The sequence below is a fragment of the Salvelinus namaycush genome, chromosome 1 (genome assembly GCF_016432855.1).
Source record: "Salvelinus namaycush isolate Seneca chromosome 1, SaNama_1.0, whole genome shotgun sequence".
Classification (NCBI taxonomy): Eukaryota; Metazoa; Chordata; class Actinopteri; order Salmoniformes; family Salmonidae; genus Salvelinus; species Salvelinus namaycush.
The window spans coordinates 17757900-17771705 of NC_052307.1; the positions used below are offsets into that span (position 1 = coordinate 17757900).

General features: G+C 43.4%; 1 protein-coding gene across 4 annotated transcripts; it reads right to left on the minus strand.

Annotated features, from left to right (window-relative positions):
• Window positions 1-507: 507 nt before the first annotated feature.
• On the minus strand, window positions 508-9953 carry LOC120054133 (protein FAM219A). 4 transcript variants are annotated; one of them, XM_039001573.1, is made up of 6 exons: window positions 9921-9953; window positions 8484-8535; window positions 6391-6493; window positions 6106-6186; window positions 2509-2563; window positions 508-666 (listed from the first exon to the last, which is right to left on the minus strand). In XM_039001573.1, exons 1-6 carry the CDS (start codon window positions 9951-9953, stop codon window positions 508-510), a joined length of 483 nt encoding a protein of 160 aa, XP_038857501.1. The 4 variants fall into 4 exon arrangements, with proteins under 4 accessions (XP_038857501.1, XP_038857485.1, XP_038857495.1 ...); XM_039001557.1 differs by having other exon boundaries at window positions 8433-8535; XM_039001567.1 differs by having other exon boundaries at window positions 9885-9953.
• Window positions 9954-13806: the final 3853 nt, after the last annotated feature.

Below are 13806 nucleotides of genomic sequence, written 5' to 3' on the forward strand. Positions count from 1 at the left end.
TACAGTATCAGATATTAAATCTTTACAACACACCCCATTACATACAATCATACAGATCCTTCAAATAAAAAGTATATAACTACAAAAATGAACTAAATAAAACGCAATAAATATGACGAAGTCAAGTAAGCAGAGCAGCGTTATCACCAGCAGTTAAGATAATATTTCCTATTTAGGGACATGGAAATTATATTTAAATCAAATTACCTTGTTTTTATTTTCGCTTGTATTACACAATATTGACCAGGAAGAGGCATCAGAGAGGCCTAGACTAGTGTGTCTCCTCCCAGATCTCAAACAGAAGTGCATGTCCTACCATAGGAGGAAGTAATCACTGTTAGTCGTATTTGAACATTTTTGTGTTTGTCTTCCTCTTTTTCTAGTTTTTCTTTTTACATTTAACTTTCTGCCTGATAAGTTGATTATTTGTTTCCATATAATTATCATATTCTATAAATGCTCTCTGTTGCCACTAATGGCAGAGTAAACTCACAGCAGATGTGTGGGCTACTGGATTTGACAGGCGGTGGAGGAGGTGGCTTGGCAGCACATGCAGGTGGGGTTGACAGATTTGGGCAGGATCAGGTCCAGGTCTTCGTCGTCAGGGATCTCGTCCAGCCGGTAACCATCCTTCAACAGCTGGATATTCAGGTCCTGGTTGATTTGCTGCAAGGGTGGACATATGGACATGTGACTAGGGGGTATAAGGTATGGTCAGTCATGTTACTAAGGGGTGTAGGGGATGGTCAGCCATGTTACTAGGGTCGTAGGGGATAGTCAGTTATGTTCTAAGGGGTTGTAGGGGATGGTCAGTCATGTTACTAGGGGTCATAGGGGATGGTCAGTTATGTTCTAAGGGGTCGTAGGGGATGGTCAGTCATGTTACTAAGGTGTTGTAGGGGATGGTCAGTCATGTTACTAAGGGGTGTAGGGGATGGTCAGTCATGTTACTAGGGGTCGTAGGGGATAGTCAGTTATGTTCTAAGGGGTCGTAGGGGATGGTCAGTCATGTTACTAAGGTGTTGTAGGGGATGTTACTAAGGTGTTGTAGGGGATGGTCAGTCATGTTACTAGAGGGTGTAGGGGAATGTCACATTACTGGGGCTGCAGAAACTCTACCATAGACTTAAGAAGACTATTAAGTAGTCTTCAAGGAGTACCCATGTAACTAAAGGCTTTTCACACGGTGAAAGCCCGTAGTAACATGACTGACGATCCCCTACACCCCTTAGTAACATGCCTGACCATTGCCTACACCCCTTATTTATCAACTGACCTTGTTTTTATTTTCACTTGTATTACACAATAATGACCAGGAGGAATCAGAGGCCTAGACTAGTGTGTCTCCTCCCAGATGAGTATTCTCAGATAAGTAGTCTTCAAGGAGTACCCATGTAACTGAAGGCTAGTCATATTGTTACACTGTGAAAGCCATAATCACTGTTTTATCATAAGTTATTGAAGTTTACTTACTTCAGCGATCATATCAGGCTTTTGAAGAGTCTTGTTACAGTAGCTAAATGGTTTAATGACAAATACATAAGGCTAAAATATATGTAGTGTGTAGTGTAAGTGGTTTTAAGAATGGGTCAGTTGTGGTGACCTTAAATGAATAAAGGTAGCCTGAGATTTTATCCAACAGTAATCCACATTTACTGTAATGAGGTTTGTGAAGGGAGAGAACATGAAGATTGTAAGTGTGGTGGGGATGAGTAGCAATGGCCAGGCATGACTGTAAAGTTCAGTACAGATACAACAGCTGAGACGAGACGGTTTTTATGCAGTTTTAGAACCGAGGTTTGCTTGATCTAGTTTTAGAACGTCTCATGTCAGCTGCTGGAGTTTCTAAGAATCAACATCGAAAATATTAGCTAAAGAAGAGACGTGTCCGTTTAACAGTGTGCAGATGTTCTGTATTTAGCCAAGCCGTTAGCTAGCTAGCCTACCAGACAGATAGCTATTTTGCTGCAGTTAGCTAGCCTAACTTGCTGATATTTCTCTGAAATGTCACGAAAGTCCACCCTGTTTCTGATGCATGCATTTCATGATACTAATTTGCTACAACAACTTGTTACAACCAAAGGCAGCTTTGTTTCAAAGTACATCAGTCATTGTGTTCCAGGCTGTATCACAACCGGCCGTGATTGGGAGTCCCATAGGGCGACGCAGAATTGGCCCAGCGTCGTCCGGGTTAGGATTTGGCTGGGGTAGGCTGTCATTGTAAATAAGAATTTGTTCTTAATTGACATTCCTTGTTAAATAATGGCTAAATAAATAAAAACGAAATAAATTGTAAAGAGGCACCATCACAGTGGAAACGGTCACAACCACACGTATCGTCATTTGATCTGAATGCCCCTTCTTTAGTGAGCTGTTCTACAACACAAAATTCTAAAACTGGTTCGTTTTGTCCCGTCTCGTTTCTCCTTATGTCGGCTGTTGTATCTGTTCCGGGCTTAAGTAGTGTTACCCAGAGTGCATAGGTACCTGGTCCCTCACACATCTCACCTCGGCTGAGGAGTATCCCGATGAGGAGTATCTGGACATGTCGAAGTCATCGTCACTGCAACATAAAGGGAAGTGGATGGTCATTTACATAGATTCATGTTATCACTGTTGATCTTATATGTACATTCACCTCATGCCTGTCACAATGGCGCCAAATGGGAAGGCTGCAGTTTTACGGGCTCCTAACCAACTGTACTATTTAGTTTTTTTATTTTGCATTGTTTGTAACTCATTTTGTACATAATGTTGCTGCTACCGTCTCTTATGACCGAAAACAACTTCTGGACATCAGAGCAGCGATTACTCACCTCAAACTGGTCGAAGATTTTTTTCTTTAATGAGTCCAACGCAAAGGATATACTGCTTCCCGGAGACCAGGCCCTTATCCAGTCATTCGCGTGAAGAAAAGACGGAAATAGAGGGTGCGGAGGTCTGGGTGCCTTGTGAGAATTTGTCGGCGAGTGAGTAAACCACCACTACCCTCGGTATTATTGGCCAACGTGCAATCATTGGAAAACAAACTGGACGATCTACGATTAAGACTATCTTACCAACGTGACATTAAAAACTGTAATATCTTATGTTTCACAGAGACTTGGCTGAATGACGACACAGATAATATAGAGCTGGCTGGCTTCTCCGTGTTTCGGCAGGACAGAGCAGCTACGTCTGCTAAGACGAGGGGCGGGGGTGTGTGTCTATTTGTCAATAACTGCTGGTGCGCAATGTCTAATATTAAAGAAGTCTCGAGATATTGCTCACCTGAGGTAGAATACCTAATGATAAGCTGTGGACCACCCTATCTACCAAGAGAGTTCACATCTATATCATTCGTAGCCGTCTATTTACCACCACAAACCGATGCTGGCACTAAGACCGCATTCAACAAGCTTTATAAGGCCATAAGCAAACAAGAAAATGCTCATTCAGAAGCGGCGCTCCGAGTGGCCGGGGACTTTAATGCAGGCAAATGTCACGTGCAACCAGAGAGAGAGAGAAAAAAAAAAAAAAAAAAAAAACTCTAGACCACCTTTACTCCACACACAGAGACGCATACAAAGCTCTTCCCTGCCCTCCATCTGGCAAATCTGACCATAATTTTATCCTCCTGATTCCTGCTTACAAGAAAAAACTAAAGCAGGAAGTACCAGTGACTCGCTCAATACGGAAGTGGTCAGATGACGCGGACACAGGAATGTTTTGCTAGCACAGACTGGAATATGTTCCGGGATTCATCCAATGGCATTGAGGAGTATACTACCTCAGTCACCAGCTTCATCAACAAGTGCATCGACGACATCGTCCCCACAGTGACCGTACATACACTACATTTTTTGTCCATTAAAATAACATCAAATTGATCAGAAATACAGTGTAGACATTGTTAATGTTGTAAATGACTATTGTAGCTGGAAACGGCTGATTTGTAATGTAATATCTACATAGGCATACAGAGGCCCATTATCAGCAACCATCACTCCTGTGTTCCATTGGCATGTTGTGTTAGCTAATGTCTACACTGTATTTCTGATCAATTTGATGTTATTTTAAATGGACAAAAAATGTGCTTTTCTTTCAAAAACAAGGACATTTCTAAGTGACCCTAAACTTTTGAACAGTAGTGTACATTTCCCAACCAGAAACCATGGATTACAGGCAACATCCACACCATGCTAAAGCCTCTCTGTAGCCGATGTAAGCAATACCTTTAAACAGGTCAACATTTACAAAGCCGCAGGGCCAGACGGATTACTAGGAGGGGTACTCAAAGCATGCGCAGACCAACTGGCAAGTGTATTCACTGACATTTTCAACCTCCCCCTGGCCGAGTCTGTAATACCTACATGTGTCAAGCAGACCACCATAGTCCCTGTGCCCAAGAAAGTGAAGGTAACCTGCCTAAATGATTACAGCCCCGTAGCACTCACTTCCGTAGCCATGAAGTACTTTGAAAGGCTGTTCAATCGCACTCCACACTGCCCTTTCCCACGTGAACAAAAGGAACACCTATGTGAGAATGCTGTTTATTGACTATAGCTCAGCGTTCAAGACCATAGTGCCCACACACCTCATTGCTAAACTAAGGACCCTGGGACTAAACACCTCCCTCTGCAACTGGACCCTGGACTTCCTGATGGGCCACGCCCAGGTGGTAAGAGTAGGCAACAACACATATTCCACTCTGATCCTCAACACTGGGGCCCCTCAGGGGTGCATGCTTAGTTCCCTCCTGTACTCCCTGTTCACCCACGACTACATCAATCAATCAAATGTATTTATAAAGCCCTTCTTACATCAGCTGATATCTCAAAGTGCTGTACAGAAACCCAGCCTAAAACCCCAAACAGCAAGCAATGCAGGTGTTGAAGCACAGTGGCTAGGAAAAACTCCCTAGAAAGGACAGAACCTAGGAAGAAACCTAGAGAGGAACCAGGCTCTGAGGGGTGGCCCGTCCTCTTCTGGCTGCGCCGGGTGGAGATTACAACAGAACATGGCCAAGATGTTCAAATGTTCATAGATGACCAGCAGGGTCAAATAATAATAATCACAGTGGTTGTCGAGGGTGCAGGTCAGCACCTCAGGAGTAAATGTCCAGTACATGGCCAAGCACGACTCCCAACACCATCATTAAGTTTGCGAAACAACAGTGGTAGGCCTGATCACCGACAACGATGAGACAGCCTATAGGGAGGTCAGAGACCTGGCAGTGGTGCAAGGACAAAAACCTCTCTCTCAACGTGAGCAAGACAAAGGAGATGATTGAGGACTACAAGGAAAGGAGGGCCGAACAAGCCCCCATTAACATCGACGGGGCTGTAGTGGAGCGTGTCGAGAGTTTCAAGTTCCTTGGTGTCCACATCACCAACAAACTATCCAAACACACCAAGACAGTTGTGAAGAGGGCACGACAACACCCGTTCCCCCTCAGGAGACTGAAAAGATGTGGCATGGGTCCCCAGATCCTCAAAAAGTTCTACAGCTGCACCATCGAGAGCATCCTGACCGGTTGCATCACCGCCTGGTATGGCAACTGCTCGGCATCTGATCGTAAGACGCTACAGAGGGTAGTGCGTATGGCCCTGTACTTCACTGGGGCCAAGCTTCCTGACATCCAGGAGCTATTTACTAGGCGTGTCAGAGGAAGGCTGAACAACTAAACTAATCAAATGGCTACCCGGACTATTTACATTGACCCCCCCCCCCCCCCCCTTTTTTTTACACTGCTGCTACTCGCTTTTTAGTATCTATGCACAGTCACTTACAAATGACCTCGACTAACCTGTACCCCCCACATTGTCTTGGTACCGGTACCCCCTGTATATAGCCTCGTTATTGTTATGTAAATGTCTTGTGTTACTTTTTGATTGATGAGATTTTTTTTACTTGAGTTTATTTAGTAAATATTTTTCATTAACTGCATTGTTGGTTAAGGGCTTGTAAGTAAGCATTTCACGGTAAGGTCTACACCTGTTGTATTTGGTGCATGTGACAAATGCAATTTGATTTGATAACCTAAATACTGTATCCATGTTGGCAGGTCTGATAGTAAAGGGTGATGGTGGACAAGTGACATTATGTGTGTACGATATCACCTACCTGTCTGTATCTAGGGCCACCAGGGGCTTCTCATCAGGGCTCTGGTCTAAGGAGGAGTAGCCCTTATTGGGCACCACCAGCCTATGGAGAGGAGAGAGGGAGTGAGTGAGTGAAAAAGAGGGAAAAGGTAGAGGTGGGCAGGATAGTGAGTACACAAGAAGGAAGAGGTAGAACAGACCAGGAGAAAGAGAGTGAGTGAGAGTGAAAGAAATGGGAGGGGTTGAAGATACCAGTGAAGAGGGACATAGGGAGAAGGCCCTAGTCAGGACTGAGGTCAGCTCTCACCGTGTTCTGGCCATGACATTGTTCTTCTTGGGCTGCTGGTTCACTGGACTTCCTGCATTGCCATTCTTCAGTGATCCCTTCCTGGCCAGCTCTCGCTGTTTCTCTGCACATCACAAGATGTGACATCAGAGGATTGACAAATATAGAGGGCCACAGACACAATCCTGCCATGGCACCTCTCAGATAACCAGTCTCCTGACACCATTCAACTGGTCATCTGGTTTAGAGTCAGAGATGTGTCAAAGATGACAGACCAGGGCCATCACCAGACTATGACACACACAGCACATTAACACCTGGTGCAAGAACGACTCAATTCTGGCCCTAATGAACTTACTGAGTCAACTTTCTGAGTGAATTTACAGAGTAAGGTATTTTGTCATTATTCGATCTTAGCAAATCACATTACTAGACCTACAAGGCGTGGTTCCAAATAGAAAAATATAAATGGTAGCTAGCTACCTTCTAACTAAAGGGCGAAGCTTCACATAGACAAAAATAATGATAGTATCCTAATCTGTGGGTGATGTGTCGCACTTGTGGGGAAAGCTTTCCCCATAAAAAAGAAAGAACAAACTCAAATAGATTTTCTAAAATCTTCATGTTGCCTCACACAAGCATATGGGTGGGAATAGGGGGTACACAAGTCAGGCTAATGACTGCAGTGTGCTAGTTTGAGGTTTTGATATAACAGACCTTCTGGGCTTGGGAAGGAAATATCTGGTGTGCGGGACTAGGGCCATCCAACAGTGACTCCCTCCCTCATCCCAGATGTTATGGGAACATTTGTTAACAGGGTAACATGAGGAGGGATTGCTCATCAAAGGCATGTCTTTTTACAAAATTGTTAAATTGAGTAATTATTTTACCATTTCATTTTCTGGACATCCCAATGAGGTGTGTCAATGTGTTTATATGTATGCCTTTAAAGCCTTGACACTAAACCTAGCCTTTGTATTGCTCCCTTCTACAGTACCTTTGTATTGCTCCCTTCTACAGTACCTTTGTATTGCTCCCTTCTACAGTACCTTTGTATTGCTCCCTTCTACAGTACCTTTGTATTGCTCCCTTCTACAGTACCTTTGTATTGCTCCCTTCTACAGTACCTTTGTATTGCTCCCTTCTACAGTACCTTTGTATTGCTCCCTTCTACAGTACCTTTGTATTGCTCCCTTCTACAGTACCTTTGTATTGCTCCCTTCTACAGTACCTTTGTATTGCTCCCTTCTACAGTACCTTTGTATTGCTCCCTTCTACAGTACCTTTGTATTGCTCCCTTCTACAGTACCTTTGTATTGCTCCCTTCTACAGTACATTGTATTGCTCCCTTCTACAGTACCTTGTATTGCTCCCTTCTACAGTACATTGTATTGCTCCCCACAACATATTTGTATTGCTCCCTTCTACAGAGCCTTGTTTTTTATTTATCTGTTATTTTACCAGGTAAGTTGACTGAGAACACATTCTCATTTACAGCAACAACCTGGGGAATAGTTACAGGGGAGAGGAATGAGCCAATCGTAAACTGGGGATTATTAGGTGACTGATGGTTTGAGGGCCAGATTGGGAATTTAGCCAGAACACCAGGGTTAACACCCCTACTCTTACAATAAGTGCCATGGGATCTTTAATGACCTCAGAGAGTCAGGACACCCGTTTAACGTCCCATCTGAAAGACAGCACCCTACACAGGGCAGTGTCCCCAATCACTGCCCTGGGGAATTGGGATATTTTTTTAGACCAGAGGAAAGAGTGACTCCTACTAGCCCTCCAACACCACTTCCAGCAGATTCTGGTCTCCCATCCTGGGACTGATCAGGACCAACCCTGCTTAGCTTCAGAAGCAAGCCAGCAGTGGTATGCAGGGTGGTATGCTGCTGGCTTGTACTTCTCCCTTCTACAGTACCTTGTATTGCTCCCTTCTACAGTACCTTGTATTTCTTCCCACAACATCTTTGTATTGCTCTCCGGACATGTGACCCCTGTCCAAGGTGCTGAAATAAACAGAGGTACTAGGTTCTGCTGAGACCTCTTACACTCACCTATCTTCATCTGCAGAGGAGAGGGCTTGTAGTTAATAGTGACTGGCTCGCCCTCCCTCGTGTCTGAGTCTGCCTCCGAAGAAGCCGTGGACGATGCCGGGTCCTGGAGAGAGAGAGAGGTTCTAAATTGCATCACAGTAGTGAGAGATTGGTGTCACACGACTCACGTTCTGGGATGTTTATATGACATTGTCATTATGTATAGGCCAGTAAATACAATAGGCCTACTGCTACTGTATTAGAAAAATATATTTGTGAGATTCCCTGTCCAGCTCACACACACATATGCACTTTACACATACATCAAAGGTTGTCAGGTAGTCACATCTTAACTGTACAGAGTTCATTCATTGACTGCCATGACACACATTACACTCATAACTCCCAAAAGCTACGCCACTGCAGATACAGACAAACACTTTCGCTGAATCATGTTATTCCAGATAGGTTCCACCATAGCAGGGGTGGGCAACATACGGCCCATGGACCAAATCCGGCCCATCAGGCCATTCAATCTGGCCAGAGGGTAGTTTGAGTAAAGAAGGAAGACCACTCTTGAATGTCTAAAACTAGACAGTATGTAGAAATTATAATGGACCTATACGTTTTAAAATAACTTCCCCTTTTCAGGCCCGCAAATTGCTTCTGATTAACAAATTGCTCAGGAAAAAATTGTGGCCCTCACTGATTTTTAAAATCTAGATGTGGCCCTTGAGCCAAAATTATTTCCCACCCCTGGACTTGAAAAACGAACTCGATACAACAAACTAACATGGTCTACTGAGACACAACACTAACTATATGCCTACAGCATGTGATGTAACGAGCGGGTTTGATTCAGAGTGAAACGCCATATGCTGCCGTGGAGGGTACCGCTCCACGCAGTCACCGCATGATGAAGTAATCGAAGGGGGGCTAGGCCTTACTCGCTCCGATAGGAGCGAATTACAATTGCTCTGTAATGTTCAAAAATAGCAAACAATTAAATAATAACACGATCTGTTACATACATGCCAATCCACTACCTACGATTTTTGCAATGACAGGCTTTGTCTCATTTGTTTGTCCCAAGAAGGGATGGCTCTGCGAGGCTGGGATGGTTGTTTTCGCCAAGCATCACCGATGCTCACTACGCAGCTCGATCACTTGAAATATATTGATATTGATCAAGGTCGCCTTAAATTCGCTTCTCATCGCCATAAAGCCAGGCATACTCTCTTGACCTTATGGTTGCCTACCAATAATGCGACATTTTCTACATTTATCAGACAGCTAAAACAAAATGCAACAAATTAACACCAGGCCAATATCGAAATTCAACAATACATTACAGGCAAAACTGATAGCGTCAAAAATGTAGTAGCCTAGTCTAACAGTATAGGAACAGACTGTATTAGCCAATGCATTAATTTATCATCACAAGTTGTAGCCTATAAAAAACATCCCACTTACAAGCGGCTGCATCTCCGCCTGAACAGCGCTAGGCACCTGAAATCTATCTACCGGTATCTCTTCCATCATTTTGGCGAGGTGTTATTTCTACCGTTTATGCCAAGGTAATTAATAATACGGCAGCGCCGTGTGTTTTAGTGTGATCAATTGTGGCTGAGATTTTCGGTTTCTCAGATTTCTATCAATCTCTGCGATTCTCCGGTTCTTTGCCTCATCCCAGCAGGCAGTATCTGTAGTGACCAGTCGCTGACTCAACCACCCACTTCCGGGTACGGATCCGTTAATCGGTCTCGCCCATAATGGTCTCGCCCGCCTTACTGCCGCCCGAGAATGAGCGTAAACCTGTTCCACAATGGCCTGACAATGTGGACCAGTGATTCTTTATGGCATAACTCCAATAAAGATACAACTATTTATAAACTGAGTGGTTCGAGCCCTGAATGCTGATTGGCTGACAGCCGGGGCATATCAGACCGTATTCCACCGTCAAGACAAAACATGTTTTTTTACTGCTCTAATTAAGTGTGTAACCAGTTTATAATATCAATAAGGCACCTCGGTTGTTTGTGGTATATGGCTAATATACCACGGCTAAGGGCTGTATCCAGGCACTCCGAGTTGTGTCGTGATAAGAACAGCCCTTAGCCGTGGTATATTGGCCATATACGTGCACTTGGAAAAATAAAATGACAAAACATATTTTATAAATCCCTTTTTATATCAGCAGTTGTCACAAAGTAAATAACAGATATTTGGCCTAAACCCCAAAGAGAAAGCAATGCATAAGCAGAAGCACAGTGGCCAGGATGAACTACGTAGGAAAAAACTAAAGATGAACCAGGCTCAGAGGGGTGCCAGACCTCTTCTGTAATATGACATTTTTATAATTTTTTTTATAAATACGAAGTGTTTTTTATAAACATATTTAGGCCTAATTCTTTGTCGGATCACATCTATTATAGGCTGCCGTTTCTCCCCAATTAAAACAACATGTCGTTGCCATTACAGCAGAGAGCAGCAATATCATGTACTAACTGCAAACTAATCAATACTAATGAAGACGATAGTATTTTTTTTAATTATAATTTCAAGAGCCAGTTGTCTTGGCCAGTATGAACCAGCAGATGGCGCTTCAAACATAGGCTTTGTGATAAGAGTCAACTGGGGGCAATGAGACAAACTAAAGACAACAGAGGCTGTGGTAGGCTTATGGTCCCTTTATATTGACCCAGAGCATTGTGTGTGTGTGTGTGTGTGTGTGTGTGTGTGTGTGTGTGTGTGTGTGTGTGTGTGTGTGTGTGTGTGTGTGTGTGTGTGTGTGTGTGTGTGTGTGTGTGTGTGTGTGTGTGTGTGTGTGTGTGGTGTGTGTGTGTGTGTGTGTGTCAGTGGAGGCTGCTGAGGGGAGGACAGCTCATAATAATGGCTGGAACGGCGCGAATGGAATGGCATCAAACACATGGAATCATGTAGTTTTAAAAATCTTCAAATGTATTCCCTATCAGTTTACAATTCAAAATTCGTGGGGAACGGGGGATGGGAACAATAGCATAAGGAAACATGGCAGTTACTACAGGTGCGACTCTGTCCACTAGCCAGACGGTTGTGACTCGTGGTAACTGTCCATTGATAGTTACACGTACGCGGAACACAGGCCAACATTACGTCCTATTAGGACTCCTTCCATATACTGTATAGTTACCATAGAGTGTGCATCTCATTAGTGTGCGTCCCTACTGTAGGTGCTGTAAATTGCTGAATTAGACTGGTCCCAGATCTGTTTTGGCCATTGTCACTCAGGCCTGCGATACCTATAGTATATCTCCAATCTGTTCAGAAATCATTTATATAGGTAAGTCTATGACGTCTTTTAATGTGCATTCGTGGCATCTTTGTAAAAAAAACAACTGTGCGGCATGTTCTCACTGTGAATACCTGTTCCAGGACCTTTGAGCTCCGCAGGTCATTCAGTGTCTCATGTTCATGTGCTCCAGCAACTCTTGATTTACAAATTAATCACTGTTACTGGAGGATACACAGTCAAGTCATAGCAATTAGTTAATAAGCCTTCTACACACACACACACACACACACACACACACACACACACACACACACACACACACACACACACACACACACACACACACACACACACACACACACACACACATCGCATGCACGTACACCATTTTGCATACTTGTTTTATTTTGTAATCTGTTGGCACAATACTTTCTGCTCTTTCCAGAATTAGACATCTATATCATTCTCGGAGAAAATTATGTTGAATCATAGTGATTTGCGTTTGTGAATTGGCTTGATAAACCCAATTTCAGAATGGTTATCTATCTCTGGGAATCTCAATGCCACCCACTATGCAGATGTGATGTGATTAGAACCTTAGGTCTGCATGGTGACTCATTCATTATTCACTTCCACTACTCTATTTCCCATGCCTCATTATCTTTCAATAACACACACGCACGCATGCACACACACGCACACACACACACACACACACACACACGCACACACACACACACACACACACACACACACACACACACACACACACACACACACACACACACACACACACACACACACACACACACACACACACACACACACACTGACCTCTATCTTCAGTGACTTCATCCCAGCTTCTCTACCTGGATGTAGGTTATGCAACGCCTCCAGCGGTGCAGATGGAGAGGCAGATTATTGTGTGGTCCTCTGTTTATTAGTATTCTGCTTTTGCAATATATTCTCAACGTGTTATGTAATGCCATGCTGAGTCCAGCTCTTTAATCTCCACCAGGATGGGTCAATTGGAGAACTGAATGAGTAAACACCACCAATCCTACTGGCTTATGCACTCCTTTCCCAATCCTGGAGGGATACCATGGATCCAAGCTTACCATGTTGATATGAGTGAGTGGTGGAGAATTGGCAGTTTCTTCTAACCCCAACAGAGAAGGTCTCTCAGATTTTCAGGGGTCAGGTCGGAACACGTCATTTCAAATTTGTGACAGTAAAGTGAACTGTCCTCCATAAGACTTTAGTGCTTCTTTGCAAGAGGGAAATTTCAGCCTTTTGTGCTTAAAACATGGTGGGACATATCACATTAACTTAAGTCGCTATTTTGGTGGTACAGATGTAGGATCTTAATTTGATCACCCTGTTGCAGGATAACTTTATTTTTAGCAAACTGGCTCAAATTAAGATCTTTAATTTGTAGGAGCTCAATCCCACATTGGATTTTATTTTACATTTCTTCCCTTGCCTAAACAATGAATATCTCCTTCAAACCTTTACCTATATTTTCCAATATCCAACATATTCAACATGTATTATATAGTAATCGTTGTACAACAATTACACAAACTGTAGTTGAAAAAAGCTTGACCAGTTTTCCAATAGTTTTTTTTTACAGATTCCAGTTCTGTATTTCATCACTAGGTGGAGACATTGACCATATTGCCCCACACCCTGAGCACCAACCTACATGGTCTACCACCGTCTCTCATTAGCACCACCAGCTGAAGAGAGTTTTGTCCCTAATTGTCTGCCCTAAGCTCTATATGAACTTGACCATTCCCTTTGTGATAATTCTGAAGAAGGCCATTAAAGGCCGAAAGTCAATCTTTTAAACTTGGCTAATTAAACAAATCATTTTTTATGGTGAGCGAGTGTTGCGCCTTTTCCAGTCCAATGATGTTTACACATTTTTAGGTTGCACCTCTACTCAAGTTGGTTTCTTTCAGACATAATAGGTGAAGTCACCTGAAATATTTTGACAGAGAGAGACAGAAAGAGAGAGAGACAGACTGCAAGCTGCTAAAGAGCAGACTGTAGTAGAGGTGGTTGAGGGGACAGCTGTGGAAAGACTCCTCTCTGATAAACATGCTCATCTAGTGAAAC

What these genes read in the sequence shown, in the direction of transcription:
- LOC120054133 (XM_039001549.1), bottom strand. Translation starts at nt 9,953, where the DNA reads ATGATGGAAGAGATACCGGTAGATAGATTTCAGGTGCCTAGCGCTGTT. An exon ending in TCCTCTGCAGATGAAGATAG is followed by an intron (nt 6,494 to 8,432) that starts GTGAGTGTAAGA and finishes TGTGATGTGCAG; the next exon opens with AGAAACAGCGAGAGCTGGCC. An exon ending in CGGGATACTCCTCAGCCGAG is followed by an intron (nt 667 to 2,508) that starts GTGAGATGTGTG and finishes CCACCCTTGCAG; the next exon opens with CAAATCAACCAGGACCTGAA.